Raw genomic sequence first — 23,783 nt, forward strand, 5'->3', positions numbered from 1 at the left:
CAGGAGCTGTGGGCACAGGCTGCCCACAGGAGCTATGGGGGCAGGTGGGCAGTGTGGGCACAGTCAAGGTGGCTGCAGGAGCTGTGGGGGCAGGTGGGCAGTGTGGGCACAGGCAGAGGGTGGCTGCAGGAGCTGTGGGGGCAGGTGGGCAGTGTGGGCACAGTCAAAGTGCCTGCAGGAGCTGTGGGGGCAGGTGGGTAGAGTGGGCACAGGCAGAGGGTGGCTGCAGGAGCTGTGGGGGCAGGTGGGCAGTGTGGGCACAGGCAGAGGGTGGCTGCAGGAGCTGTGGGGGCAGGTGGGCAGTGTGGGCACAGGCAGAGGGTGGCTGCAGGAGCTGTGGGGACAGTGTGGGCACAGTCAAGGTGCCTGCAGGAGCTGTGAGGACAGGTGGGCAGTGTGGGCACAGGCAGAGGGTGGCTGCAGGAGCTGTGGGGGCAGGTGGGCACAGTCAAGGTTCAGGCAGGAGCTGTGGGGGCAGGTGGGCACAGTCAGGGTTGAGGCAGGAGCTGTGGGGGCAGGTGGGCAGTGTGGGCACAGGCAGAGGGTGGCTGCAGGAGCTGTGGGGGCAGTGTGGGCACAGTCAAGGTTCAGGCAGGAGCTGTGGGGGCAGGTGGGCACAGTCAAGGTTCAGGCAGGAGCTGTGGGGGCAGGTGGGCACAGTCAAGGTTCAGGCAGGAGCTGTGGGGGCAGGTGGGCACAGTCAAGGTTCAGGCAGGAGCTGTGGGGGCAGGTGGGCACAGTCAAGGTTCAGGCAGGAGCTGTGGGGGCAGGTGGGCACAGTCAAGGTTCAGGCAGGAGCTGTGGGGGCAGGTGGGCACAGTGGGCACACTCAAGGTGCCTGCAGGCTCATGCCATCCCCGTCCCTCTGGCACTTCCCTGCCAGCTCCAGGCCCCTGCGGCTCGGCGGCGTCGCTCTCCTGCTGGGCGCTGCCCTCCTCCTGCCCACGCCAGGGGGCGCCCGGGTGAGTGCCCTCCCCTCCCCCTCCCCACGCCCCCCGTGAGGAGTGGGCTCGCTGACCCCTGCCCCTGGCCCCCCTCTCTGTCCCCACAGGCGCTGGCTGCCAGCAGGCAGAAGGACACAGCTGCAGAGCAGGAGATGGTCAAGGAAATGTAAGTGGCAGCCTGGGCACCCCCAGCTGGCATGCAGCCCCCAACACAGCAACCCCCCCCCAAGCTGAAGGCATTTGGGGGGTGGGGAAGGGGCAATAAAATTCCCTTGTTGCTTTCTGCCCCCTCTTGCTCTGCCTGCCCCCAGAAGCCCTCAAGCTCTGCCTCTGCTCTGGTGCCCATGGCAGGACAAGCAGCGGGAGGCAGCCAGAGAAGTGTGGCCAGCAGGGCCAGGGAGGGGATTCTGCCCCTCTGCTCCACTCTGCTGAGACCACAGCTGCAGCTCTGGGGCCAGGGCTGGAGCCCCCAGCACAGGAAGGCTCTGGAGGGGCTGGAAGGGGTCCAGAGAAGGGCCAGGAGGAGGAGCAGAGGGCTGGAGCTGCTCTGCTCTGCAGACAGCCTGAGAGAGTTGGGGTTGTGCAGGCTGGAGAGGAGAAGGCTCCCAGGAGAGCTTCTGGTGGCCTGCCAGGAGCTGCAGGGGGCTGCAAGCAAGCTGGGGAGGGACTTGGGAGGGGGTGAGGGAGGGATAGGACTGGGGGGGCTGGAGCCAAAGGAGAAGTGGGGAGCTTGAGATTGGCTGTGAGGAAGAAGTTGCTCCCCAGGAGGGTGGTGAGAGCCTGGCCCAGGCTGCCCAGGGAGGTGGTGGAAGCCTCCTGCCTGGAGGTGTTTGCAGCCAGGCTGGAGGTGGCTGTGAGCAACCTGCTGTGGTGTGAGGTGTCCCTGGGCATGGCAGGGGGTTGGCACTGCCTGAGCCTTGAGCTCCCTTCCAGCCCTGCCAGCTCTGGGAGTCTGTAATTAAGCTCTTTGCTCCCAGAGTTGCTACCTGCAGCCTCCTGGGGGGGGTGGTTCCTGCACCCCCATGGGCTGGGAGTGCCCCAGGCCAGGGGGGGATGTTCAGGACCCCTCCTCCACTCTTCCCTTTCCTCACTGCTTTTGCTCCCTGCTTCCAGCATCTTGGGCCTGCGAGCTGTGGAGCCTCCAGAGGAGGCTGAGAACAACCACGGGGTGGAACCAGGTATGGAGGTCCTCTCCAGCAATGCCTGGGCCCAGGTGGGACTGGAGGAGGACCCCAACCACCCCCAGGACAGCACCAGGAAGGTTGATGCCCACAGGCCCCCCCAGAGGCTGGCTGTGAAGGTGCAGAGTGGCCCTGAGGAAGACCTCGACCAGCTGTACCACCCCCAGGACAACACCAGGAGGGTTGATGCCCACAGGCCCCCCCAGAGGCTGGCTGTGAAGGTGCAGAGTGGCCCTGAGGAGGACCTCGACCACCTGTACCACCCCCAGGATGATGCCAGGGAAGCTGATGCCTGCAGGCCCCCCCAGAGGCTGCAGCCCAAGGTGCGGAGCGGCCCTGAGGAGGACCTCGACCACCTCTACCACAGCTGAGCTGGAGAGGGGTGCAGGGTGGGAGCCACCCCTGGGGCTTCCTGAGGGGGGCTTGTCCCTCTCCACACATCCTTGAGCCCCCCCCTCAATAAATCCACTTCTCCTGCATGCCCTGAGGAGCAACTCCTCGCTGCCAGAAACCCCCTGCTAAGTGCAGGGACCCCCAGCTCTGGGAGGGCCCCCCTCCCCCTCCCCCTCCTTGTGCTCACCTGAGCAGGGGGAGGATGATGCCTGGGGGTGAGGGGGGGGTGGGGCTCAGCCCAGCCCCCCAGCTGAGGTCAGCATGCTGCTGTGGCACCCAAGGAGCTGCTGCAGGCTTCCCCCCACCCAGGGGCCAGAAGGGAGCTGCTGCTCCACAAGGCTGCTCTTGCCCAGCCCAGGGAGCAGGAGGGGCTGGAGGGACCCCCAGACACTTCCCAGCTCCAGGGGGGAGCCTACAGCAAGGACTGCCCACATCCCAGCTGCACCAGCAAGACCCTTTAATAGCAGTGGCAAGAGCAGTCCTGGCTGCCAGGGCTCCCACCCCAGGGCCCCTGCTGGCAGCTCTCTGCAGGGTGAGCCCCCGGGGCTCTAGCTGTCGGTGAAGCTGGCCTTGCGCTTCTCCACGAAGGCTGTCATCCCCTCCTTGCGGTCAGCCTGGGGGCAGGGGCGGGTTAGGGGAGCTCTGCCAGCCCCAGCTGGGGCCCCAGCACAGCCCCAGCCCCAGCACAGCCCCAGCCCCAGCCCCAGCCCCAGCCCCACTGCTCACCGTGGCAAAGGTGGCATAGAAAAGCCTCTTCTCCGTCCTGGCTCCCTCCGCCAGCGTCGTCTCGAAGGCTGAGGGGAGGGAGACCCTGCTGGCTGCCCACCCTGGGGGTCCCACTGTGCCCCCCACCCCTGCCAGCACTGACCACTGAGAGCAAGGAGGAAGCTGGGGAGCCCCTGCTGGCTGCCCACCCTGGGGGTGCCACTGTGCCCCCAGCCCCTGCCAGCATTGACCACTGAGAGCAAGGAGGAAGCTGGGGAGACCCTGCTGGCTGCCCACCCTGGGGGTCCCACTGTGCCCCCCAGCCCCTACCAGCACTGACCACTGAGAGCAAGGAGGAAGCTGGGGAGCCCCTGCTGGCTGCCCACCCTGGGGGTGCCACTGTGCCCCCCAGCCCCTACCAGCATTGACTGACTCCTTGGCCATGGCCACCACCAGCTTGGAGTTGCCGGCGATCTTCTCGGCGCAGGCGACGGCAGCATCCAGCAGCTTGTCCACGGGGAAGACCTTGCTGACCAGCCCTAGGGCAGGCAGGGGGAGGCGGTGGGAGCGGGGAGGATGCCTCCTGCCCGGCCCCCTGGCGCCTCCAGGCCCGCCCTGCCCGCCCTCCCACCTGCCTCCTTCGCCTCCGCCGCCGAGATCCGCTCCCCGGTCAGCACCATCTCCATCGCCAGCGACTTGCCCACCGCCCTGGTCAGCCTCTGCGTCCCTCCGGCGCCTGGGGGCGAAGGGAAACGGTCCAGTGGAGGCCAGCTGGGGGTGCCCCACCGCCCCCTGCCCGGGGCCAGGAGTGGTGCCCCCTGCTCACCCGGGATGGTGCCCAGCAGGATCTCAGGCTGGCCGAACTGCGCCTTCTCCCCGGCGTAGATGATGTCGCACATCATGGCCAGCTCGCAGCCGCCGCCCAGCTGGCACGGGGGGCAAGGAAGAGGAAGGTCAGGGGGCCCTGGCATGGGGTGGCTTGAAAATCCTCCCCACACACACACACACACACACACACCCAGCATTCAAACTGCCACAGCAGCTCAGCTGGAGGCAAATGAGAGCTGTCCCTACAAGCACCACAACCTGCAACAGACCGCCCTGAAGGTGTGCCGAGTGCTGACACCACTGAGAGCGAAGGGGAAGGGGAGAATGAACCAGGCTGAGGAAGACCTCACAGATCATCCAGCCCAACCTATCCCCCAGCACCATCTGACCAACTCAGCCATGGCTCCAAGGGCCTCAGCCAGGCTCTTCCTAAACACCTCCAGGGATGGGGACTCCACCACCTCCCTGGGCAGCACATCCCAAGGGCCAATCTCTCTGTCTGGCAAGAACTTCTTCCTAACTTCCAGCCTGAAACTCCCCTGGCACAGCTTGAGACTGTGTCCTCTTGTTCTGGTGCTGGGGGCCTGGGAGAAGAGACCAACCCCCACCTGGCTACAACCGCCCTGCAAGGAGATGTAGAGAGCAAGAAGGTCTCCCCTGAGCCTCCTCTTCTGCAGGCTAAGCAACCCCAGCTCCCTCAGCCTCTCCTCACAGGGCTGTGCCCCAGACCCCTCCCCAGCTTTGTTGCCCTTCTCTGGACACCTTCCAGCAGCTCAACCTCTTTCCTAACCTGAGGAGCCCAGAACTGGACACAGGACTCAAGGGGTGGCCTAAGCAGTGCTGAGCACAGGGCACAAGGACTTCCCTGCTCCTGCTGGCCACACTCTTCCTGATGCAGCCCAGGATGCCCTTGGCCTTCTTGGCCGCCTGGGCACACTGCTGGCTCCTGTTCAGCTGCTGCCCACCACCACCCCCAGGTCCCAGTGACAAACAGCACAAGAACCCTACCCTGGCCAAAACCCAGGGGAGCTGCTAACAGCTTCCCTTTCCCTGCTCCCTACCCTCTGGTCCAGGACAGAGGAGGGAAAGAGCAGGGAGGTGGTTTGTGAGTACTTGCAGCACGGCAGCCAAGGGCAGGGTGGTAGCTTTGGGCTATGCCTCTGACATTTTGTTTCACAGATCTTGAGCAGAAGAGCAGCAAAGTGCAAACAAATCACTGCGGGGTGTGGGGAAGGAAGACAAAGACAACTCTACACAATCCCACTGGAGAGAGAAGGAACTGAAGCTGGTTGTACCCAAACACTTTTCTCTTCTCCCCTCCCCTCTCTCCTCCCTCCTCCTCTTCCCCCTCCCCCCTCTCCTCTCTGACTTCTTGGCTCTGGAGAGATCCTAACTTGCTTCTGCCTGACCTTGGCTGCATTGTTTTGGCCAAGCCTAACAGCAACTTCTTCTGCTCCTTTCCCCCTCCCTTTGCCATAGGGGGGGTCAGGGGTGGGCAGACAAGGAGAAGTTCGTAGCTTCCCCTGCTCTTTGAGGTCCTGGTGCTGCTTGTTAATTGTAACTACCTCTCAATATTGCCAGTCCTCTCTGGTTTGTACCTGTTCCTTGCACTCCATTGCAGAGTGGAGCTCTGCCTGTAAATACAGCTTCCATTTGCCTCCACCTGAGCTGCTCTGGCAAAGTTAACAGGGGGAGGGGGCTAATTTCAACCCTCCAGAAGCCCCAACCAGAGGGGAGGAAGCCAAAAAGAGAAGAGAGAGAGTTGACAGAACCGGCTTTAGGTCGGCAGCCTGCCCACGGGGATGCTTTAGAGCTCAGCGTTGCCTCATCCCAGGGCGATTCGTTCACGTTCCACCCCTCGCCCGTGCAAAGGATCAGCGGAACACGCTCCAGGCGCAGGCTGGGAGCTACCGCAGGGGGGCCACGGCGAGGGGGAAGGGGAGGGGGCCGCGGGGGCACTCACGGCGTAGCCGTTGACGGCGGCGATCACAGGCTTGCGGACGGTGGCGAGCTTGTCCCAGCCCGAGAGGAAGCCACTGCTGTAGCACTCCTGGAAGGTTTTGTTCTGCATCTCCTTGATGTCGGCGCCGGCTGCGGAGGGCAACAGGGTGGGACCCCCAGCCTCCCCCTCCCCTAGGATGCAGGGGCTGGGGGAGGAGGCGCCCTGCCGGCCCTACCTGCAAAGGCTTTCTGGCTGCCGGTGATGACGATGGCCCCCACCTGGGGGTCGTTCTCCATGGCCTCCAGTGCCCGGCGCAGCTCCTCCATCAGCCCCTCGCAAAGGGCATTGAGCGCCTGCGGCCGGTTCAGCTGGATCAGGCCCACGCTCTGCCGTGCCCCTGTCTTCTGCACTGCCAGGTACTGGAACTGGCTCCCTGTGCATGGCCCTGTTAGGAGACCTGCTGCCTGGAACGGCCTCAGCTCCCCCTACCCACCCAGCCCCTGCCTTCTGCACTGCCAGGCACTGGAACTGGCTCCCTGCCCACGACCTGCTGCCTGGAACAGCCTCAGCTCCCCCTACCCACCCAGCCCCTGCCTTCTGCACTGCCAGGCACTGGAACTGGCTCCCCACCCAGCCCCTGCTGCCTGGAACAGCCTCAGCTCCCCCTACCCACCCAGCCCCTGCCTTCTGCACTGCCAGGCACTGGAACTGGCTCCCCACCCAGCCCCTGCTGCCTGGAACAGCCTCAGCTCCCCCTACCCACCCAGCCCCTGCCTTCTGCACTGCCAGGCACTGGAACTGGCTCCCTGCCCATGACCTGCTGCCTGGAACAGCCTCAGCTCCCCCTACCCACCCAGCCCCTGCCTTCTGCACTGCCAGGCACTGGAACTGGCTCCCTGCCCACGACCTGCTGCCTGGAACAGCCTCAGCTCCCCCTACCCACCCAGCCCCTGCCTTCTGCACTGCCAGGCACTGGAACTGGCTCCCCACCCAGCCCCTGCTGCCTGGAACGGCCTCAGCTCCCCCTACCCACCCAGCCCCTGCCTTCTGCACTGCCAGGCACTGGAACTGGCTCCCTGCCCATGACCTGCTGCCTGGAACAGCCTCAGCTCCCCCTACTCACCCAGCCCCTGCCTTCTGCACTGCCAGGCACTGGAACTGGCTCCCTGCCCATGACCTGCTGCCTGGAACAGCCTCAGCTCCCCCTACCCACCCAGCCCCTGCCTTCTGCACTGCCAGGCACTGGAACTGGCTCCCCACCCAGCCCCTGCTGCCTGGAACAGCCTCAGCTCCCCCTACCCACCCAGCCCCTGCCTTCTGCACTGCCAGGCACTGGAACTGGCTCCCTGCCCATGACCTGCTGCCTGGAACAGCCTCAGCTCCCCCTACCCACCCAGCCCCTGCTGCCACCCACCATCCTCCTGCTATTTAAGGGCGACCCTCATGGTGCCAGGCACGTGCCAGCAGCCACCGGCAGCCTGCGGGACATCGCCCCGCGGGGATGGGCACCGGCGGTGCGGGGAGTGCCCGCTGCGGGGGAGCACCCTGGCTGTGCCAGGCTGCTGAGCGGTGCTGTGACCCGGGCCAGGCACAGGACACGCGGCCTATGCACCCCGTGACATGGTCCTGGGACCGCGCGACACGCCCCAGTGTTCGCTGCTAGGCGCCGCTGCACGGTACCGGGCCTGCGCACTGCGCCGCGACCCTTCACACACAGCCACAGCCCATACACGGTGCCGGGACCCGGTGCCAGACCCCGGGCGCCCGGTGCGTCGCGCGGGGGCAAGCCCCGGTGCCCGCCGCCCACGCCCGGAGCCCCCCAAGCGCCCGCCCCAGTGCCCCTCTCACCGGCGCTGCAGCGCCGCGCCCCCAGCAGCGCCTGGGCGGCCGCCGGCCGCAGGAGCCCGCGCAGCGAGGCGGCCATGTCGGAGCACGGCGGCGAAGCGGCCCCGCCCCCGCGCCGCGCCCATTGGCCGACGCCGCCCCGCCCCCCGAGCCCCTCTTCCCATTGGTCGCGCCGCCGGGGGCGGGGGATGGGGGGGGTGAGGGGTGGTATCCCGCGCCGGGTCCCCGCGGCGGCAGTGTGGAGTCTGCCTCTGGGAGCAGCGCCTGAGGGCTGCGGCTGCGGCTGCGGGGGGAGCGGCTGAAGGCACCGCTGGAGAGAGTCCAGCGCAGAGCCACAGAGCTGCTGCAGGCACTGCAACAGCTTTTGCTTAGCCTGGAGAAGAGGAGGCTCAGGGGAGACCTCAATGCTGTCTACAACTCCATGCAGGGAGGTTGTAGCCAGGTGGGGGTCGGTCTCTGCTCCCAGGCACCCAGCACCAGAACAAGAGGACACAGTTTCAAGCTGTGCCAGGGGAGGTTCAGGCTGGATGTTAGGAAGAAGTTCTTGCCAGACAGAGAGATTGGCCCTTGGGATGTGCTGCCCAGGGAGGTGGTGGAGTCCCCATCCCTGGAGGTGTTTAGGAAGAGCCTGGATAAGGCCCTTGGTGCCATGGTTGAGTTGATCAGATGGTGCTGGGGGATAGGTTGGACTCGATAATCTCGAAGGTCTTTTCCAACCTGGTTAATGCAATTCAATTTTATTCTATTCTATTTATTTCTCAGGAGCAGAGCCTGAGGGAGCTGAGGGCTCTGGAGCTTGCAGAGGAGGAGCCTGAGAGGTGAGCTCCTTGCTGGGGCTCAAGCTGTGCAGGGTCAGTGCCCAGAGGCTGGAGCCAGGCTCTGCTGGGTGCTGCCCAGTGCCAGCACAAGGGGCAGTGCTGGAAGCTGAGGCAGAGGAAGTTGCATGGAAAGAGGAGGGAGAAGTTTTCCCCTGTGAGGGTGCCAGAGGCCTGGAGCAGGCTGCCCAGGGGGGTTGTGGAGTCTCCCTCTGTGGAGAGATTCCAACCCCCCCTGGATGTGTTGCTGTGTGAGCTGCCCTGGGTGCCCCTGCCCTGGCAGGGGGTTGGACTGGATGAGCTTTGGAGTTCCCTTCCAGCCCCTAAGGTTCTGTGATTCTGTGAGGGGCACTGTGATCAGTGGTGCAGGGTCCAATTGGAGGTCTGTAGCTTGTGGTACTCCCCAGAGGTCAGGACTGGTTCTGGTCCTATTCTACTTCTTCATCAACGACCTGGACAAAGGGACTCTGAGGACCCTCAGCCAGTTTGCCAATGGCACAGAGCTGGGAGCAGAGGCTGACACTCCTCAGGCTGTGCTGCCACCGAATGAGACCTGGGCAGGCTGCAGAGCTGGGCAGAGGGAACCTCATGGAGTTCAACCAGGGCAAGGGTAGGGTCCTGCCCCTGGGGAGGAAAAGCCTCCTGCAGCAGGACAGCTGAGGGGGGGACCTGCTGGGAAGCAGCTCTGCAGAGAATGGACCTGGGAGTGCTGAGCCAGCAATGTGCCCATATGACCAAGAAAGCCAATGGTGTGCTGGGGTGGATGAAGAAGAGTGTGGCCAGCAGGACAAGGGAGGTTCTCCTCACCCTGCTTTTCCTTTGTCCATCACGGATTCAGATCCATGCAGCAACAGCACAAGGGCTGATGGATTTGCACTCCAAGAGGGAGACTGAAACTAGGCTCTAAGGAAGACATTTTTCACACTGAAGGTGACTCAGGTTGCCCAGAGAGGTGGGACAAGCCCCACCCCATCCCACCCCATCCCAGGAGCCATACCAGGTCAGGTTGGTCAGAGTTCTGAGCAACTTACTGCAGGGTTGCTGATCTCTACAGGAGGCCACATCCAGAGCCCTGGTTCCAGTTCTAGGCTCCCCACTTCCAGAGGCAGGGAAGTGCTGGAGAGAGTCCAGGGCAGGCTGCAAAGCTGCTGAGGGGCCTGGAGCAGCTCTGGGAGCAGCAAAGGCTGAGAGCCCTGGGGCTGAGAGCCTGCAGGAGAGCAGCCCCAGAGGGCAGCTGAGCAATGCTCAGCAAGAGCTAAAGGAGCTGTGGGGGGCAAGAGGCTGGGGCCAGGCTCTGCTGAGTGGTGCCCAGGGCCAGGCCAAGGGGCAGAGAGTGGCAGGCAGGAGGTTGGATGTGAGCAGGAGGAGAAAGTTGTTTGGGGTGAGGCTGCTGGAGGCCTGGAGCAGGCCTGGAGAGGTTGTGGAGTCTCCTGGTGTGGAGAGCTTCCAACCCCCCCGGGCATTGTGCTGCTGGGCAAGCTGCTGGGGGTGCCCTGCTGGAGCACGGGGGTTGGACTGGGTGATGCCCAGAGGTCCTTTCCAGTCCCCTCCCAGCTGGGGTCCGTGAGGTGCCGCGTCCCTGGCTCCCCGCCTCTGCCAGCGCCAAGTGAGGGTGGGGATGGGGGGAGCAGACGGCAGCGGGAACGCGGCGGCGGGAGCGCGGCCGGGGAGGAGCGGAGCGGAGCGAGCCCAGCGGCAGCCCCAGGCCCGGTGAGCCCCGAGAGCGGGGACGGCCGGCGTGGTGCCGGGGGTGGCTGGCGGGGGTGCGGGTGACCGTGCCCCGGGGCGGGGTGGAGGGGGTGCCAGGGGCGGGAGAGGGTAACGCGCCTCGGTGTGCTTGCGAACGGCGCTCGGCTCGGCAGGGCTCGGCTCGGCAGGGCTCGGCTCGGCAGGGCTCGGCTCGGCAGGGCTCGGCTCGGCAGGGCTCGGCTCGGCAGGGCTCGGCTCGGCAGGGCTCGGCTCGGCAGGGCTCGGCTCGGCAGGGCTCGGCTCGGCAGGGCTCGGCTCGGCAGGGCTCGGCTCGGCAGGGCTCGGCTCGGCAGGGCTCGGCTCGGCTCGGCGGCGCTTGCTCGGCGGCTGGTGCGGGTGCGGGTGCCGGCGCCGCACGCACCCGCCCGTGAGCGCGCTTCGTCCGCGCGGGTTCGTGTCACCCGTGGGCTGCCGCGTGAGGGACACGCGCGCGTGCACCCGGGGCACACGGCACGAGCGGCACGCACGCATAAGGGACAGGCGAGCGCGTTCCGAGCACGCCGACCAGCCACGCGTGCGCACCCCGGGCACACGCGCGAGCGACATACGCGCACACCCAGCGCACACGCGTGAGCGACACAGGCGTGCGCGTCCCCGGCAGACGCCCCAGGCGCGCATCCCGGTGCGGCGGCTGACGGCGGGGCTGTCCCTCTGCCAGGTGCGGCGGAGCGGTGGCATGCGGCGGAGCGCGGCGGCGTGCTGGGCCCTGATGCTGTTGGCCGCCGCTCTCTGCGACCCCGTGGCCGGTAAGGGCGGGCGCGGTGGAGCCCGCGGAGCCGCCCGCGGCCGGGGCCGGGCGACCGCCCGCGGCCGCATGAAGGCGGCCGTGCCCCGGTACGGCTCGTCCGGGGCCGCCCTGCGAGTGGCCGGCGCGGCGGCGGCGGGAGCGGCGGCCGGTGTGGCGGCGGGGGCTGCCCTGCGCCGGGCCCGGCTCGCCGGCGAACTGGAAGCAAGCGACGGTGCCGAGTACCGAGATGGCAACTGGACGGCCACCGCCCCCGCCAGCCGAGACCCGCCGGGATGGGCCGTGGCCTGGCTCTGCCCCCTCGCCGCCGTCCTCCTCCGCCGCTGACGGTTTCGGGGGACCCGACCGTGCCTGGAGCAGCCACCGATGCCGTGAGGACCGGCTGCCCCCGCTGCGGGGCTGAGCACACACCCCTGGGATAGCAGCGGCTCCCGAGGCAGCAACCCCTCCCGCACCAGCCCTCTCCCGGTTACCGGCCGCCAGCGGGGCAGGACCCCCTGGGAAGCCCCTCCCCCACTTTCCCCCCTCCCCGGTTCAGGCACCCGGGTTGTTCCACTCCTCTGTACGCGAGTCTGGCCCCGTGTGGAAGACGAGGAGGCAGCAATAAAGCAGGGTGGAAAGCAGGTGTGACTGCGTGCGGGCAGGGTGCTGGGGATGAAGGCCCCGGGCTGGCACCGCACCCCCCACACCCTGCCCACCAAGCCTTTATTTCAGGATGGAGATCCCAACAGTGCAGCAAGGGACCGGTTCCCTAGGGGGTGGATCGTGGCTGGTTGCAGCAGCTGTGCTCCAGGCCCTCCTGCTGGAGAGCATCGTCCTGCACGGTGATGCCACAGGACAGCCACCACGGCACAGCCTCACCCTTCATCCTCCGGGCATCCTCTGCCGGGGACCAGAACTGGGAGCTGGCCCTGCCAAGCCAACCTAACTGCGTGCCACAGCTCCCTGCTGAGGTGGCCCCAGCCCCAGGGGGCCCCTGGGAGCAGTCTGGCCTTCCTCCCCAGCTCGGGTGGCCTCTCCCCCTGGGGCAGGTCTCAGTCCAGCGTCACCCTGCCCAGGCGTCCCGCCCGGAAGTCGCGCAGGAACTCGTAGGCGGCAGCCGGGTAGCTGAGCATGGTCACGTTGACGTCGCCTGCAGCGGGGGGCGTGGGGGTGGGAGCAGGGCTCAGCGGAGCCTGGAGCCGTCCCGGCACCCCCCCCGAGCCCGGCCCTGGCGCGCTCACCCGTGCCCGTCAGCACCTTCACCTTCTGCGTCCTGCCCAGGCTGAGCGCCACCTGCCTCAGCACGTGCTCCACGTCGTCGCAGGCCTGGGCCAGCCCGTAGCGCCGCACGTACCTGCCGAGGCAGCTGCCCGCTGAGCCCCGCGCCCGGGCAGCCCGCCGGGGGCCCCGCGGCCGCTGCCCCGCCGGCTCACCCAAACTGCTGCTGCTTGTTCAGGGTGTACAGCAGGTAGTCGGCCATGATGTCCTCCCCCACCAGGTGGTCACGGATGGCTCCTGGGAAAGAGGGTGAAGTTCCAGCTCCCCCAGCCCTGCCCTGGGCCCTGGCCACCCCTCATACCATCTGCCACCGTTCACGCACCGGCCTGGGGGTGCTGTGAGCAGCGGGCTCCTGCCCCAGCCTCAAGCACCAGGCCCAGCTGGGGCTTAAAGGCAGGTCTGGGGAATGCCCCCGGCCACAGCCTCCCCCTCACCACAGAGTGCCAGCTTCATGCCCGTCTCTACGTCCCCCAGCTTCGGAGGCAGCACACCGGGTGTGTCCACCAGGTACATCAGGGGCTTCTCGCAGACCTAGGATGGGGGCAGGCAGGGCCCTTAGGCCGCGCGGCTCAGCGATTAGCACCGCGACTAGTGGCTAATGAGCAAGGCGTTGACTGAGCTGTCCTTAAGGGCTCTGGGGAAAAGGGACCCCAGAGACACTTTTGAGGTCAGCTCCTGTGGTTTTCCAGAGCCCCTGTGAGAGGAGGCAGGAAGGTACAGGCCAGCATCCACTCCGCCAGCTGTGCTGAGGGGACAGTACCTGGATTCTGGTCAGCACAGCCTTGGTGACGCCCGGCTCGCCGCCCACTGCAGTGGCTTTCCCTTGGAGGGAGAGGAGAGATACTGTCAGAGAAGCAAGCCCCACCCCCCCCCAGCTCCATGGCTGCACCAGTGGCTCCTCCCCAGGCCTAGGCAGGATGCAGAAATACCCTTCCTGAGATGCAGCCTCCGCAGTGAGTTGATGAATGAGGACTTCCCCACGTTGGGCACACCGATCACCAGGATGCTGTACGCAGTGCTCTGGCAGTGAGGAGGATGGGGGGGGGGAATATCAGCCAGGCGCTCCAGGAGCAAAGGGCAGCCACAAGAGTTGGACACCCAAGCTTCTGGCATGTGCAGGAGCAGCCTCGACCCTCCAGCTGGAGGAAGAGGAACTTCTGAGGGTCCCCCTGGCTCCCCAGGCAGTCTCACTGCCATGTCTCACCTCAGCCCTGTGGTAGCGTGGGCTGTCCTCCACCAGCTTGGCAACCAGGGGAACAATCTGCAGAGGAACACAAGGAGGTGTGCAGCAGACTTGGTAAGGCTAGGCAGTGCTTGGGCACCAGGATCTTAGAGCTCTATTCCAACCAGAAGGACTCGAGGATTTTAAGGGCTGTAGCTGCAGCTCTGTGCCCAGGCTGGCAGTGGCCACTCGCTCAGAGGACAGCGTGCCAGGGGGAGGTGCAAAATGGGAGCCAAGCAGAGGATGGGGCGCCTTGGGCAAGCTCTGGACCACCTGGTGTCACTTCCTCACCCTGGGGCACTTCACAGGGCTGGCAGATCACACAATAATAGAATTGTTAGGGTTGGAAGGGACCTCAAGGACCATCCAGGTCCAATCCCCCTGCCATGGGCAGGGACACCTCACACTCCAGCAGGTTGCTCACAGCCACCTCCAGCCTGGCTTCCACCACCTCCCTGGGCAACCTGGGCCAGTCTCTCACCACCCTCCTGGGGAACAACTTCTTCCTAACATCCAACCTGAATCTCCCCATTCAGACTGCACAGCTAGCAGCAGCCAAGAGCAAAGCTGGGCAGGGGGTCACTGTTCTGTTACCTTCTTGACGTTGCCATCACGCTGGCAGTCAGTGAACACGACGTGTGAGCACCCCTGCTGCTTCAAGCGCTCCAAGACTGCCTGGAGGGACAGGCAGAGGCATTACCTAGTACCTGCCTGCAGCGACCTAGCCAGCCCGCCAGCCCAGCCCCAGCGCTCACCGGCTGCCGGCGGGGATCAGCCAGGTCCATCTTGTTCAGCACCAGGATGTGTGGGCGGATGCCCAGCGCCTCCTGCAGCATGGGGTTACGGCCCGACAGCGGGATGTGAGGCTGCTAAGGAGCATGACCGCGTGCTGCCGGGGGAGCACATACCGGGGGAACCAGGTGGAAGAGGGGTGGGGAAAGAGTCGATGGGACTGGTGTGGGACTCTCGAGGTACTGGCTCCCGCTGGCCCAGGGGACCCCCAGAGCTAGGGGGGTGGGGGTGGGGGGGGTGGTGTCAATGAAGAGCCGCGCTGGAGGATATACGAGCGTCGTGCACCTCGACGAGGCAGTCGGCGCGCCGCAGGGAAGCCCGCATCTGCCGCAGGCCTGCAACACGGCGCAGGGTGAGCGGCGGCGGAGGCAGCGGCGGTCAGCGCGCCCCGCTCCCGTCCCTCACCTTTCGCCATGTGTCCCGGGAACCAGGAGGCCACCTCGCGGCCGCCGAAATCGAAACGCTCCCGAAACCTGCCCGGCCCGGGCCCGGCCACGGCCGCCCGTAGCGCTCCGACCCATCCTCGCATGGCGACGGCGCCTCGTGACGTCACGCCTGGCGCGCCGCGCGGAGAGCGGCGTGGGCGGGACAATGCGTCCTGCGTCACTTCCGCCCCCTGCCTACTGCCATGGCGGAGCCGCGGCCTACCGAGCCCGGGGTTCCGTCGGGGAGTCCTGGGGGCGCGGGAGCTGCTGGCCCCCGCGGAGGACCCTCTGCGTCTCCCGCCGGGCCCGGCACACCACGTGCGGCGGGGGCTACTCCCCAACCCGCCCCGCAGCCACCCTCGGTCCCTCAAACCACCCCGCAGCCAGGCCCGACGCAGGCCCCGCTGGACGACACCCGCTTCATGATTGCCAGCACCAACTGGTACTGACGCTCCTGCCGCCGCAGCCCCAGCACCCCCGCTCGACCCGAACCGAGGAGCCGCGTCCGTCTGCCCTGCAGAGAGAGATGCCTTCGCGGTCTGTCCTCTGTCTGGGAGGGTTCGCAATAAAGGAGGCTGAGCGGCAGCGGCCCAGGAAGCAAGGCTTTTATTTGCCTGCCTCAGAGCTCTGAGGAGTGAGGCTGGCTGCCTCGAAGAGCTGATTGAGCCGCTCGGCCTCTCGCCAGCCCGACAGCAGGGCTCCGTGGGTGGTGGAGTAGAAGGTGCGGTGGGTAGCTTCGCCGGCGAAGAGGAGCTGCAGAGGCTGCGGCAAAGGAGGGAGGTGAGCGCCGGGGACCTGCCGCCTCCCCGGCTCAGCAGGAGCAGTGCGTTGTATTACACCAGCCTCCTTCCCCGGCCCTTTGGCACCCCCCAGAGGCATCACCACGTAGAGACCGAGCGGGCACCGTCCCTTCCTTAGAGACTCAACCCATGCCGTGAGGAGACTGGACAGGGAATGGAATGAGCTACACGTCCCCACACTTTATGGAAATGGGGTTCCCCTCTCTCACGAGGCTGGCACGAAGAGCCACGGGGGGTTAGTCCGTACCCCTGAAGGGCGTGGGCTTGGGGAATACCACCTCCCTGTGATCCTCAGAGCTCGGGGTGTCCTAATTCCACTCCTGTCTGTCTGTCCCTGTGACTGACCAGAGGGTCCTGCCTTCCCCGTAGCCATGGCGCCCCCTGGGCCTCAAAACAGTTACCCTGGGGTCCTGGGGGTCGTCGGGCAGGGGCTGAGCCAGCACGTCGATGTCGTCCCCCGAGCTGCCGACGGCCACGTAGCTGTAGGAGCCGCGGGTGTAGGGGGCGCTGTGCCAGCGGGACCTGAGCATGCTCCGGGGAGCGGGCAGGGAAGGGTTCCCTGCGGGTGCGGAGAAGTCAAGGTGCGCGTTCCCCGCCCCGGGGAGGGGTGGGGGGAGCGGGGGCGGTACCTGTGAGCGTGCGGAGGACGCGTGTCATGGCGCCGAGCACCTGGGCGTCGCTCAGTGTCTCCATGTACTCTGCCTCCTCGCCCGCAATAAACCCGCAGAGGACGTGCCCGTGCCTGGGGAGGAAAGGTGGGGCTGAGGCTGCCTGCCGAGCACCCTGCCTGCCTCGCCCTGACAGTGCCACCGCGGCACGGGCCGCCCGGGGCCCTGGAAGGTCTGGGAGGCTGCAGGCGGGGCCGAGGTGCTCCCTTGCGTTGCCCAGGGGGCCCCTCGGGGCCGCGGCCGTCCCTTTCCAGCGCTCCCGGCCACCTACTGCTCGGGCGGCTGCACCACCACGAACGCCACGAGCTTCTTGAACCAGCTGGCTTCCAGGTCGGCGCTGGGCTCCTCCAGGGGGGACTCGTCCTCCCACACCACCTCCAGGAGCTGCTGCTGGGGCTCCCAGAAGGGCTGCTCGAACTCCAGGAAGATCTTGTTGTTGGTGCCGAAACCCAGGCGGCGGATGGCCTCCGCCTTCCGCTCGGGCAAGGGAGGCTGGAAGAAGTCCTGCTGGTGTTCCTTGAGGAAGCCTGTGGGCAGGAGATGGTTGGGAAGCTCTCTTCACCGAGCTGCTGAGATGCTTTTCCCTCCTTCCCAGACCCCTTCCTCGCCTTTCCCACCGGTGTGAGATGTGAGGCTGGGAAGGGTGCTGGGGCAAGCCCTGGCCAGGCCTATGCCAGCGGTGGGGACAGGCAGGGCAGGGGCAGCGCTGATCTCCTCACCCAGCGGGACGGTGATGATGACGTGGTCGGCGAGGAAGGCTTCTCCATCCTCACACTCCACCTGGACAGGGAACTCCCTGGCGCTGTCCCCTTCCTCCCGGAAGGCTCCTTGCCACCGGATGGTCCTCACCGCCTTGCTGAGTGCCAGGCTGCCCTCGGGCAGGGCCGAGAGCAGGCGCTCGGGCAGGCCGCTGTAGCCGCTGCGGGAGGAATGCATAGAGTAGAACACATAGAATAGACCAGCTTGGAAGAGACCTTCCAAGCTCATCGAGTCCAACCTATCATCCAACACCACCTCATCAACTAACCCATGGCGCCAAGCACCCCATCAAGTCTCCTCCTGAACACCTCCAATGATGGGGACTCCACCACCTCCCTGGGCAGCACATTCCCATGGGCAATCACTCTCTCTGTGTAGAACTTCTTCCTAACCTCCAGCCTAAACTTCCCCTGGCACAGCCTGAGACTGTGTCCTCTTGTTCTGGTGCTGGCTGCCTGGGAGAAGAGACCAACATCCACCTGTCGACAACCTCCCTTCAGGTAGTTGTAGAGAGCAATGAGGTCTCCCCTGAACCTCCTCTTCTCCAGGCTAAGCAACCCCAGCTCCCTCAGCCTCTCCTCACAGGGCTGTGTTCCAAACCCCTCACCAACTTTGTTGCTCTTCTCTGGACTCGTTCCAGCAAGTCAACCTCCTTCCTAACCTGAGGCGCCCAGAACTGGACACAGGACTCAAGGTGTGGCCTAACCAGTGCAGTGTACAGGGGCACAATGATCTCCCTGCTCCTGCTGGCCACACTGTTCCTGATGCAGGCCAGAGGTGCAGCTGGGCGCAGGCTGCCCCCCGGAACGCTCTCCCCCACCCCCTGCAGAGCCCCACACTTACCCTGGGAAGGTGCAGTCCAGGCCGGGCAAGGAGACGTACTCCCCGAAGGGCTCCAGGGCTACCAGGTCCATGCTGTGGGCCCCACTGATGCAGCATTCCAGCTTGAGGCAGGAGGCGAGGACGGCCAGCTGGAGCTGCCGGGCGGCCTCCTCCCCGCCTCCCAAGGCAGGGAGCCTCCGGGTGATCTCTGCCCGGACGTACTGCCCCACGCTGGCTGCTGGCAGCTCCTTGGCCCCCCGGAAAGCACGAGTGGAGGTCAGGAGGGCGTCGAAGAGGTCACGGGCCTCGCCCACCGCGGGGGAGTTCAGCACCTTCCCCGAGCTGCCGTAGGTGGCGGAGGGCATCGGAGGATGGCCCCCGGTCTCTGCCTGCTGGTTCTCCTCCAGCGCGGCCTCGGGGCCCAGCAGGCCGTAGTGAGTGGCCAGGTGGAAGACAGGGTTCCCCGGGGAGGGGCCGTGGATCCAGTGTGCCCCCATCTCTGCCAGCCCTGATGCTGTGGGGAGGGTGTGTCACCACCGTGTGGCATACGTGTGGCAGGAGTCCGACCCCCCTGTGCCCCCCTAAACCGGCTGAAGTCACCGGCACCTCCCTTGCCCCGGACTGCCCTGTGCCGCCCCTGCCTGCCCCCTATTCGGTCCCACGCTGCCGGCCCTGCGTGGGTCCCCCTCGGGCCCGGCCCCACAGCTGTGAGTGCGGGTGGGTGGGTTCAGGTGTAGGCTCCCCCGCCCTCGGTCTTGCCCCGGAACAGCCTCCTCCGGGCCAGTCCCGGCCCCCAGTGCAGCCCCCACCCCGGTGCCACCCCCTTCCTCGCCTGTGCCACCCATCCCGTGCCCGCCGCCGGTTGCCCACCCCCCCGGGATGTCCCCCGTACCGAAGGGGCGGGTGTAGACGCGGCCCCCGGCGCGTCCCGCCGCCTCCAGCAGGCGGAGGGAGCCGAGGCCGCGGAGCCGCCCCGCCGCCCCCAGCCCCGCCAGCCCCGCGCCCACCACCACCACCCGCCGCCCGCTGCCGGCCTCCATGGCGCCCGCCCTGCCTGCCCCAGCCGCTCGGCCCCGCCCTCCCCAGCCGCTCGGCCCCGCCCCAGCCGCTCGGCCCCGCCCTCCCCTCCGTCTCGGCTCCGCCCCAGCCGCTCGGCTCGGCCCCGCCCCCTCTCTGCTCGGCTCGGCCCCAGCCGCTCGGCTCGGCCCCGCCCTCCCCTCCGTCTCGGCTCCGCCCCAGCCTCTCGGCTCGGCCCCGCCCCCTCTCTGCTCGGCTCGGCCCCAGCCGCTCGGCTCGGCCCCGCCCTCCCCTCCGTCTCGGCTCCGCCCCAGCCGCTCGGCTCGGCCCCGCCCCCTCTCCTGCTCGGCTCGGCCCCGCCCCGCCCCGCCTTCTCGGCCCCGCCCGGCCCGGTCGCTCCCGGCCCGTCCTGGGGAGCTCGGCAAGGATGGCTGCTCCCGGGGGGCGCTGGGACCCACACCCACTGCGTGGCTGGGGACGGAGGACCCTTCCCGGGACGAGAGACATTCCCCGGGACCCCCGCCCCGCCAGCCCGGGCAGGTGGAGGAGCTGCTGGGTCCCTAAGCCAACTGGCCTGGCCCTGTACATCCTTCCGGCACCCGGGATTGCTGCCAGGTCTGCCGCTGGTCCCAGCGCCCCACGGGCCAGCCCCGGAGCTCGCCCTGCCTCTCTATCCCCAGCTGGCACCGGGAGCTGCCCGCTGCCGTGCCCCGCCAGCCCGGGCTGGTGGAGGAGCTGCTGGGTGTTTCTGATCGGTCCATCAGCCTGGCCCTGTACATCCTTCCGGCACCCGGGATTGCTGCCAGGTCTGCCGCTGGTTCCCAGCGCCCAACCGGCCAGCCCCGGAGCTCGCCCTGCCTCTCCCCAGCCGGCACCGGGAGCTGCCCGCTGCCGTGCCCCGCCAGCCCGGGCTGGTGGAGGAGCTGCTGGGTGTTTCTGGTCGGTCCATCAGCCTGGCCCTGTACATCCTTCCGGCACCCGGGAGAGCTGCCAGGTCTGCCGCTGGTCCCAGCGCCCAACCGGCCAGCCCCGGAGCTCGCCCTGCCTCTCCCCAGCCGGCACCGGGAGCTGCCCGCTGCCGTGCCCCGCCAGCCCGGGCTGGTGGAGGAGCTGCTGGGTGTTTCTGGTCGGTCCATCAGCCTGGCCCTGTACATCCTTCCGGCACCCGGGATTGCTGCCAGGTCTGCCGCTAGTTCCCAGCGCCCCACGGGCCAGCCCCGGAGCTCTTGCTGGTAATTTCCAAGCCGCTGCGGGCGTAAATAAAGTTCTCCCCTCCGAGGCTGCCTGGTGGTCCTTTGATGACCACCGTTCCTGCCCTGGTGCAGCCCGCGGTGTGCCTCCACCTGCTGTGCACCCCGGCAGCGGTGGCACACGGGAGCATCCACCGGGGAGCTCCAGGCAGCACCCACCATAGAGCCCTTAAGGCTTGAAAAGACCTCAAGGATCACCAGGTGCCACCCTGCCCAGCAGCATGCCCAGCTGGCTGCGCCTAGGGGTCACCCCAGCACCACGGGCAGGCTGAGCCCAGACTCCTGGGCTCCCCCTGCAGGGATGAGGCAGGGGCGTGGGAGGTGCAGCGGAAGGCTCCCGGGGTCCCCTTCCAGCGTTTATTTCCCAGCTGTGTTCCCTGCCTCCAGCCTTGCAGCGAGCAGCAGGGGGGTGACTGAACGGGGCAGGGCACCGCTGCGGGGCACCAGCCTGGTGGGCAGCTCTGTGGGGGTGGGGGGTGTAGGGTGGCCCTGTGAGCCAGCCCCAGGGGAAGATGAGGTGACCTGCTCCCAGGGAATGGAGGATGGCATTCCCAGGGTGGCCCTGAGCCATGCAGCCACCACGGGGACCTCTGGCCACTCAGCCCTGTGACTGAGCCACCCAGCCTGGCCCAGCCAAGCCCTGCATGCCCCTGGGTGGAGACTCTCCACTGCCTTGGGGACCTGTCTATGGGAAGAAGGGCTCCCCATGTTCACCCTGAACCCCTCGGGGCTGCAATCTGGGGCCCCCCCTTGCTGTTGAGAAGGGTTGGGCACCAGGCACCCCTCCTGTGGCATGCCTGGGGGCTGGCCTCAGCCTGCTCCAGCCAGCCCCAGCCAGCCCATCTCCCTCCCATCACCCTGTGAGCTGTTTGCTCTGATCCCTGGCCCACAGGAGAGGCACCACGGCGGGGTCCTCACAGCCCCCTCATGCAGCCCAGGGTATAGCTCCAGCAGCACCCAAGGCCCCTCCAGCAGGGCTGCTCAGCCAGGGGCTCCTGCCTGCCCTAATGCCTTGAATGACCTCAACGCTGTCCTGCCTGCACAGCGCCACCAGGGCTTTGCCGAGCTCCCAGGCAAGGAGGAGGACAGACCCTGAGGGCTAAGGAATGCATGGGGATCACCATCAGCCCAGAGGGGCCAGGCCAGCAGGCAGGAGACGACAGCAGGGGATGTCCCAGCTCAGCCCAGCTCAGCCTTGAGGGGCCAGGCCAGCAAGGAGAAGAGGACAGCAGGGGATGTCCCAGCTCAGCCCAGCTCAGCCTAGGGGGGTGAGGCCAGCAGGGAGAAGAGGACAGCAGGGGATGTCCCAGCCCAGCTCAGCCTAGAGGGGTGAGGCCAACAGGGAGAAGAGGACAGCAGGGGATGTCCCAGCTCAGCCCAGCCCAGCCTAGCCTAGAGGGGCCAGGCCAGCAGGCAGGAGAGGACAGCAGGAGATGTCCCAGCCCAGCTCAGCCTAGAGGGGTGAGGCCAACAGGGAGAAGAGGACAGCAGGGGATGTCCCAGCCCAGCTCAGCCTAGGGGGGTGAGGCCAGCAGGGAGAAGAGGACAGCAGGAGATGTCCCAGCCCAGCTCAGCCTAGGGGGGTGAGGCCAACAGGGAGAAGAGGACAGCAGGAGATGTCCCAGCCCAGCTCAGCCTAGGGGGGTGAGGCCAGCAGGGAGAAGAGGACAGCAGGAGATGTCCCAGCCCAGCTCAGCCTAGAGGGGTGAGGCCAACAGGGAGAAGAGGACAGCAGGAGATGTCCCAGCCCAGCTCAGTCCAGCTCAGCCTAGGGGGGTGAGGCCAGCAGGGAGAAGAGGACAGCAGGAGATGTCCCAGCCCAGCTCAGCCTAGGGGGGTGAGGCCAACAGGGAGAAGAGGACAGCAGGGGATGTCCCAGCCCAGCCCAGCCCAGCTCAGCCTAGAGGGGTGAGGCCAACAGGGAGAAGAGGACAGCAGGGGATGTCCCAGCCCAGCTCAGCCTAGGGGGGTGAGGCCAACAGGGAGAAGAGGACAGCAGGGGATGTCCCAGCCCAGCTCAGCCTAGGGGGGTGAGGCCAACAGGGAGAAGAAGACAGCAGGGGATGTCCCAGCCCAGCTCAGCCTAGGGGGGTGAGGCCAGCAGGGAGAAGAGAACAGCAGGGGATGTCCCAGCCCAGCTCAGCCTAGAGGGGTGAGGCCAACAGGGAGAAGAGGACAGCAGGGGATGTCCCAGCCCAGCTCAGCCTAGAGGGGTGAGGCCAACAGGGAGAAGAGGACAGCAGGAGATGTCCCAGCCCAGCTCAGCCTAGAGGGGTGAGGCCAACAGGGAGAAGAGGACAGCAGGAGATGTCCCAGCCCAGCCCAGCCCAGCTCAGCCTAGAGGGGGGAGGCCAACAGGGAGAAGAGGACAGCAGGAGATGTCCCAGCCCAGCTCAGCCTAGGAGGGTGAGGCCAACAGGGAGAAGAGGACAGCAGGAGATGTCCCAGCCCAGCCCAGCCCAGCCTAGAGGGGCCAGGCCAGCAGCACTTCCCTGGGGAGCTGCTGCTCTACCCAGAGGCCTCCATCAGCTCCAGGATGCTGCTGTAGAGGCGCCTGGGGGCATCCAGCCCCCAGATGAAGTCCCAGTGGTTCCAGTCGGGGATGTGCCGGTGGGTGACCAGCTGGGCGATGCGGGGCAGCAGCCGCTCCATGTCCTCCGGGTCAGCCACCCAGTCCCGGCCCCCCGACCACACCGCTGTGGGCACAGGCATCTCCTCCACCCGGTAGGAGGGAGGTGTGTCCTGGAGGGACGGAAAGAGAGCCCTGAGGAGCCCTTGCTGGGGGCCAGCCCCTGCCAGCCAGCCCACCCCCGCCCCAGCCTGGCGTCCCCAGCCTCCGGCGCTGCCCCCACAGCCTCCTACCTGGTGGTACCTGGCTGGGTTGGCACTGCCGTAGTTGAAGGCCTTGAACTCTCCTGATTTCTTCACCTGGCGGGGAGAGGACAGGCCTTAGGGAGTGAATCTTCCTTAGGAAAGAGGCTGAGCTGCTGGAAGGTGTCCAGAGAAGGGCAACAAAGCTGGGGAGGGGTCTGGGGCACAGCCCTGGGAGGAGAGGCTGAGGGAGCTGGGGTTGCTTAGCCTGCAGAAGAGGAGGCTCAGGGGAGACCTTCTTGCTCTCTGCAACTCCCTGCAGGGAGGTTGTAGCCAGGTGGGGGTTGGTCTCTTCTCCCAGGCAGCCAGCACCAGAACAAGAGGACACAGTCTCAAGCTGTGCCAGGGGAGGTTCAGGCTGGAGGTTAGGAGAAAGTTCTTCCCAGAAAGAGTAATTGGCCCTTGGGATGTGCTGCCCAGGGAGGTGGTGGAGTCCCCAGCCCTGGAGGTGTTTAGGAAGAGCCTGGATGAGGCCCTTGGAGCCATGGTTGAGTTGATCAGATGGTGCTGGGGGATAGGTTGGACTTTATGATCTCAAGGTCTCTTCCAACGGTTCATTCCCTCTCTCCTCTCCTCTCCTCTCCTCTCCTCTCCTCTCCTCTCCTCTCCTCTCCTCTCCTCTCCTCTCCTCTCCTCTCCTCTCCTCTCCTCTCCTCTCCTCTCCTCTCCTCTCCTCTCCTCTCCTCTCCTCTCCCTCTCCTCTCCCTCTCCTCTCCCTCTCCTCTCCCTCTCCTCTCCCTCTCCTCTCCC

At 66.7% G+C, this 23,783-nt stretch overlaps 5 protein-coding genes across 6 annotated transcripts in view; 1 reads left to right on the top strand and 4 right to left on the bottom strand.

Annotated features, from left to right (window-relative positions):
* Positions 1 to 3,065: 3,065 nt before the first annotated feature.
* Positions 3,066 to 11,080, bottom strand: ECHS1 (enoyl-CoA hydratase, short chain 1). Its single transcript, XM_054174618.1, has 9 exons — positions 10,287 to 11,080; positions 7,842 to 8,089; positions 6,229 to 6,426; positions 6,015 to 6,142; positions 4,050 to 4,149; positions 3,855 to 3,959; positions 3,643 to 3,762; positions 3,245 to 3,312; positions 3,066 to 3,132 (listed from the first exon to the last, which is right to left on the bottom strand). The coding sequence occupies exons 1-9, from the start codon at positions 11,078 to 11,080 to the stop codon at positions 3,067 to 3,069; spliced, it is 1,827 nt and encodes a 608-aa protein (XP_054030593.1). The 3' UTR covers position 3,066.
* Positions 10,281 to 12,115, top strand: SPRN (shadow of prion protein). Its single transcript, XM_054174770.1, has 2 exons — positions 10,281 to 10,363; positions 11,061 to 12,115. Exon 2 carries the CDS (start codon positions 11,079 to 11,081, stop codon positions 11,472 to 11,474), a length of 396 nt encoding a protein of 131 aa, XP_054030745.1. The 5' UTR covers positions 10,281 to 10,363; positions 11,061 to 11,078; the 3' UTR covers positions 11,475 to 12,115.
* A 9-nt stretch (positions 12,116 to 12,124) lies between these two features.
* MTG1 (mitochondrial ribosome associated GTPase 1) lies at positions 12,125 to 14,950 on the bottom strand. Its single transcript, XM_054174772.1, has 11 exons — positions 14,827 to 14,950; positions 14,692 to 14,756; positions 14,385 to 14,489; positions 14,224 to 14,304; positions 13,612 to 13,668; positions 13,337 to 13,427; positions 13,168 to 13,229; positions 12,842 to 12,938; positions 12,563 to 12,644; positions 12,371 to 12,483; positions 12,125 to 12,279 (listed from the first exon to the last, which is right to left on the bottom strand). The coding sequence occupies exons 1-11, from the start codon at positions 14,948 to 14,950 to the stop codon at positions 12,182 to 12,184; spliced, it is 975 nt and encodes a 324-aa protein (XP_054030747.1). The 3' UTR covers positions 12,125 to 12,181.
* A 433-nt stretch (positions 14,951 to 15,383) lies between these two features.
* Positions 15,384 to 18,948, bottom strand: PAOX (polyamine oxidase). The gene is made up of 7 exons (XM_054174767.1): positions 18,788 to 18,948; positions 17,917 to 18,409; positions 17,034 to 17,233; positions 16,586 to 16,841; positions 16,276 to 16,388; positions 16,048 to 16,205; positions 15,384 to 15,608 (listed from the first exon to the last, which is right to left on the bottom strand). Exons 1-7 carry the CDS (start codon positions 18,933 to 18,935, stop codon positions 15,453 to 15,455), a joined length of 1,524 nt encoding a protein of 507 aa, XP_054030742.1. The 5' UTR covers positions 18,936 to 18,948; the 3' UTR covers positions 15,384 to 15,452.
* Positions 18,949 to 22,670: 3,722 nt separating this feature from the next.
* Positions 22,671 to 23,783, bottom strand: part of LOC104310246 (lipase member M) — a 14,707-nt gene continuing 13,594 nt past the window's right edge. For both annotated transcript variants that reach the window (XM_054174678.1, XM_054174677.1), the window contains exons 8-9: positions 23,025 to 23,090; positions 22,671 to 22,904 (exon numbers count right to left, since the gene is read on the bottom strand). In XM_054174678.1, the coding sequence (XP_054030653.1) occupies positions 22,671 to 22,904; positions 23,025 to 23,090 (300 nt within the window). The remainder of the gene's footprint in view (positions 22,905 to 23,024; positions 23,091 to 23,783) is intronic.

Source organism: Dryobates pubescens, chromosome 30 (assembly GCF_014839835.1).
Source record: "Dryobates pubescens isolate bDryPub1 chromosome 30, bDryPub1.pri, whole genome shotgun sequence".
Classification (NCBI taxonomy): domain Eukaryota; kingdom Metazoa; phylum Chordata; class Aves; order Piciformes; family Picidae; genus Dryobates; species Dryobates pubescens.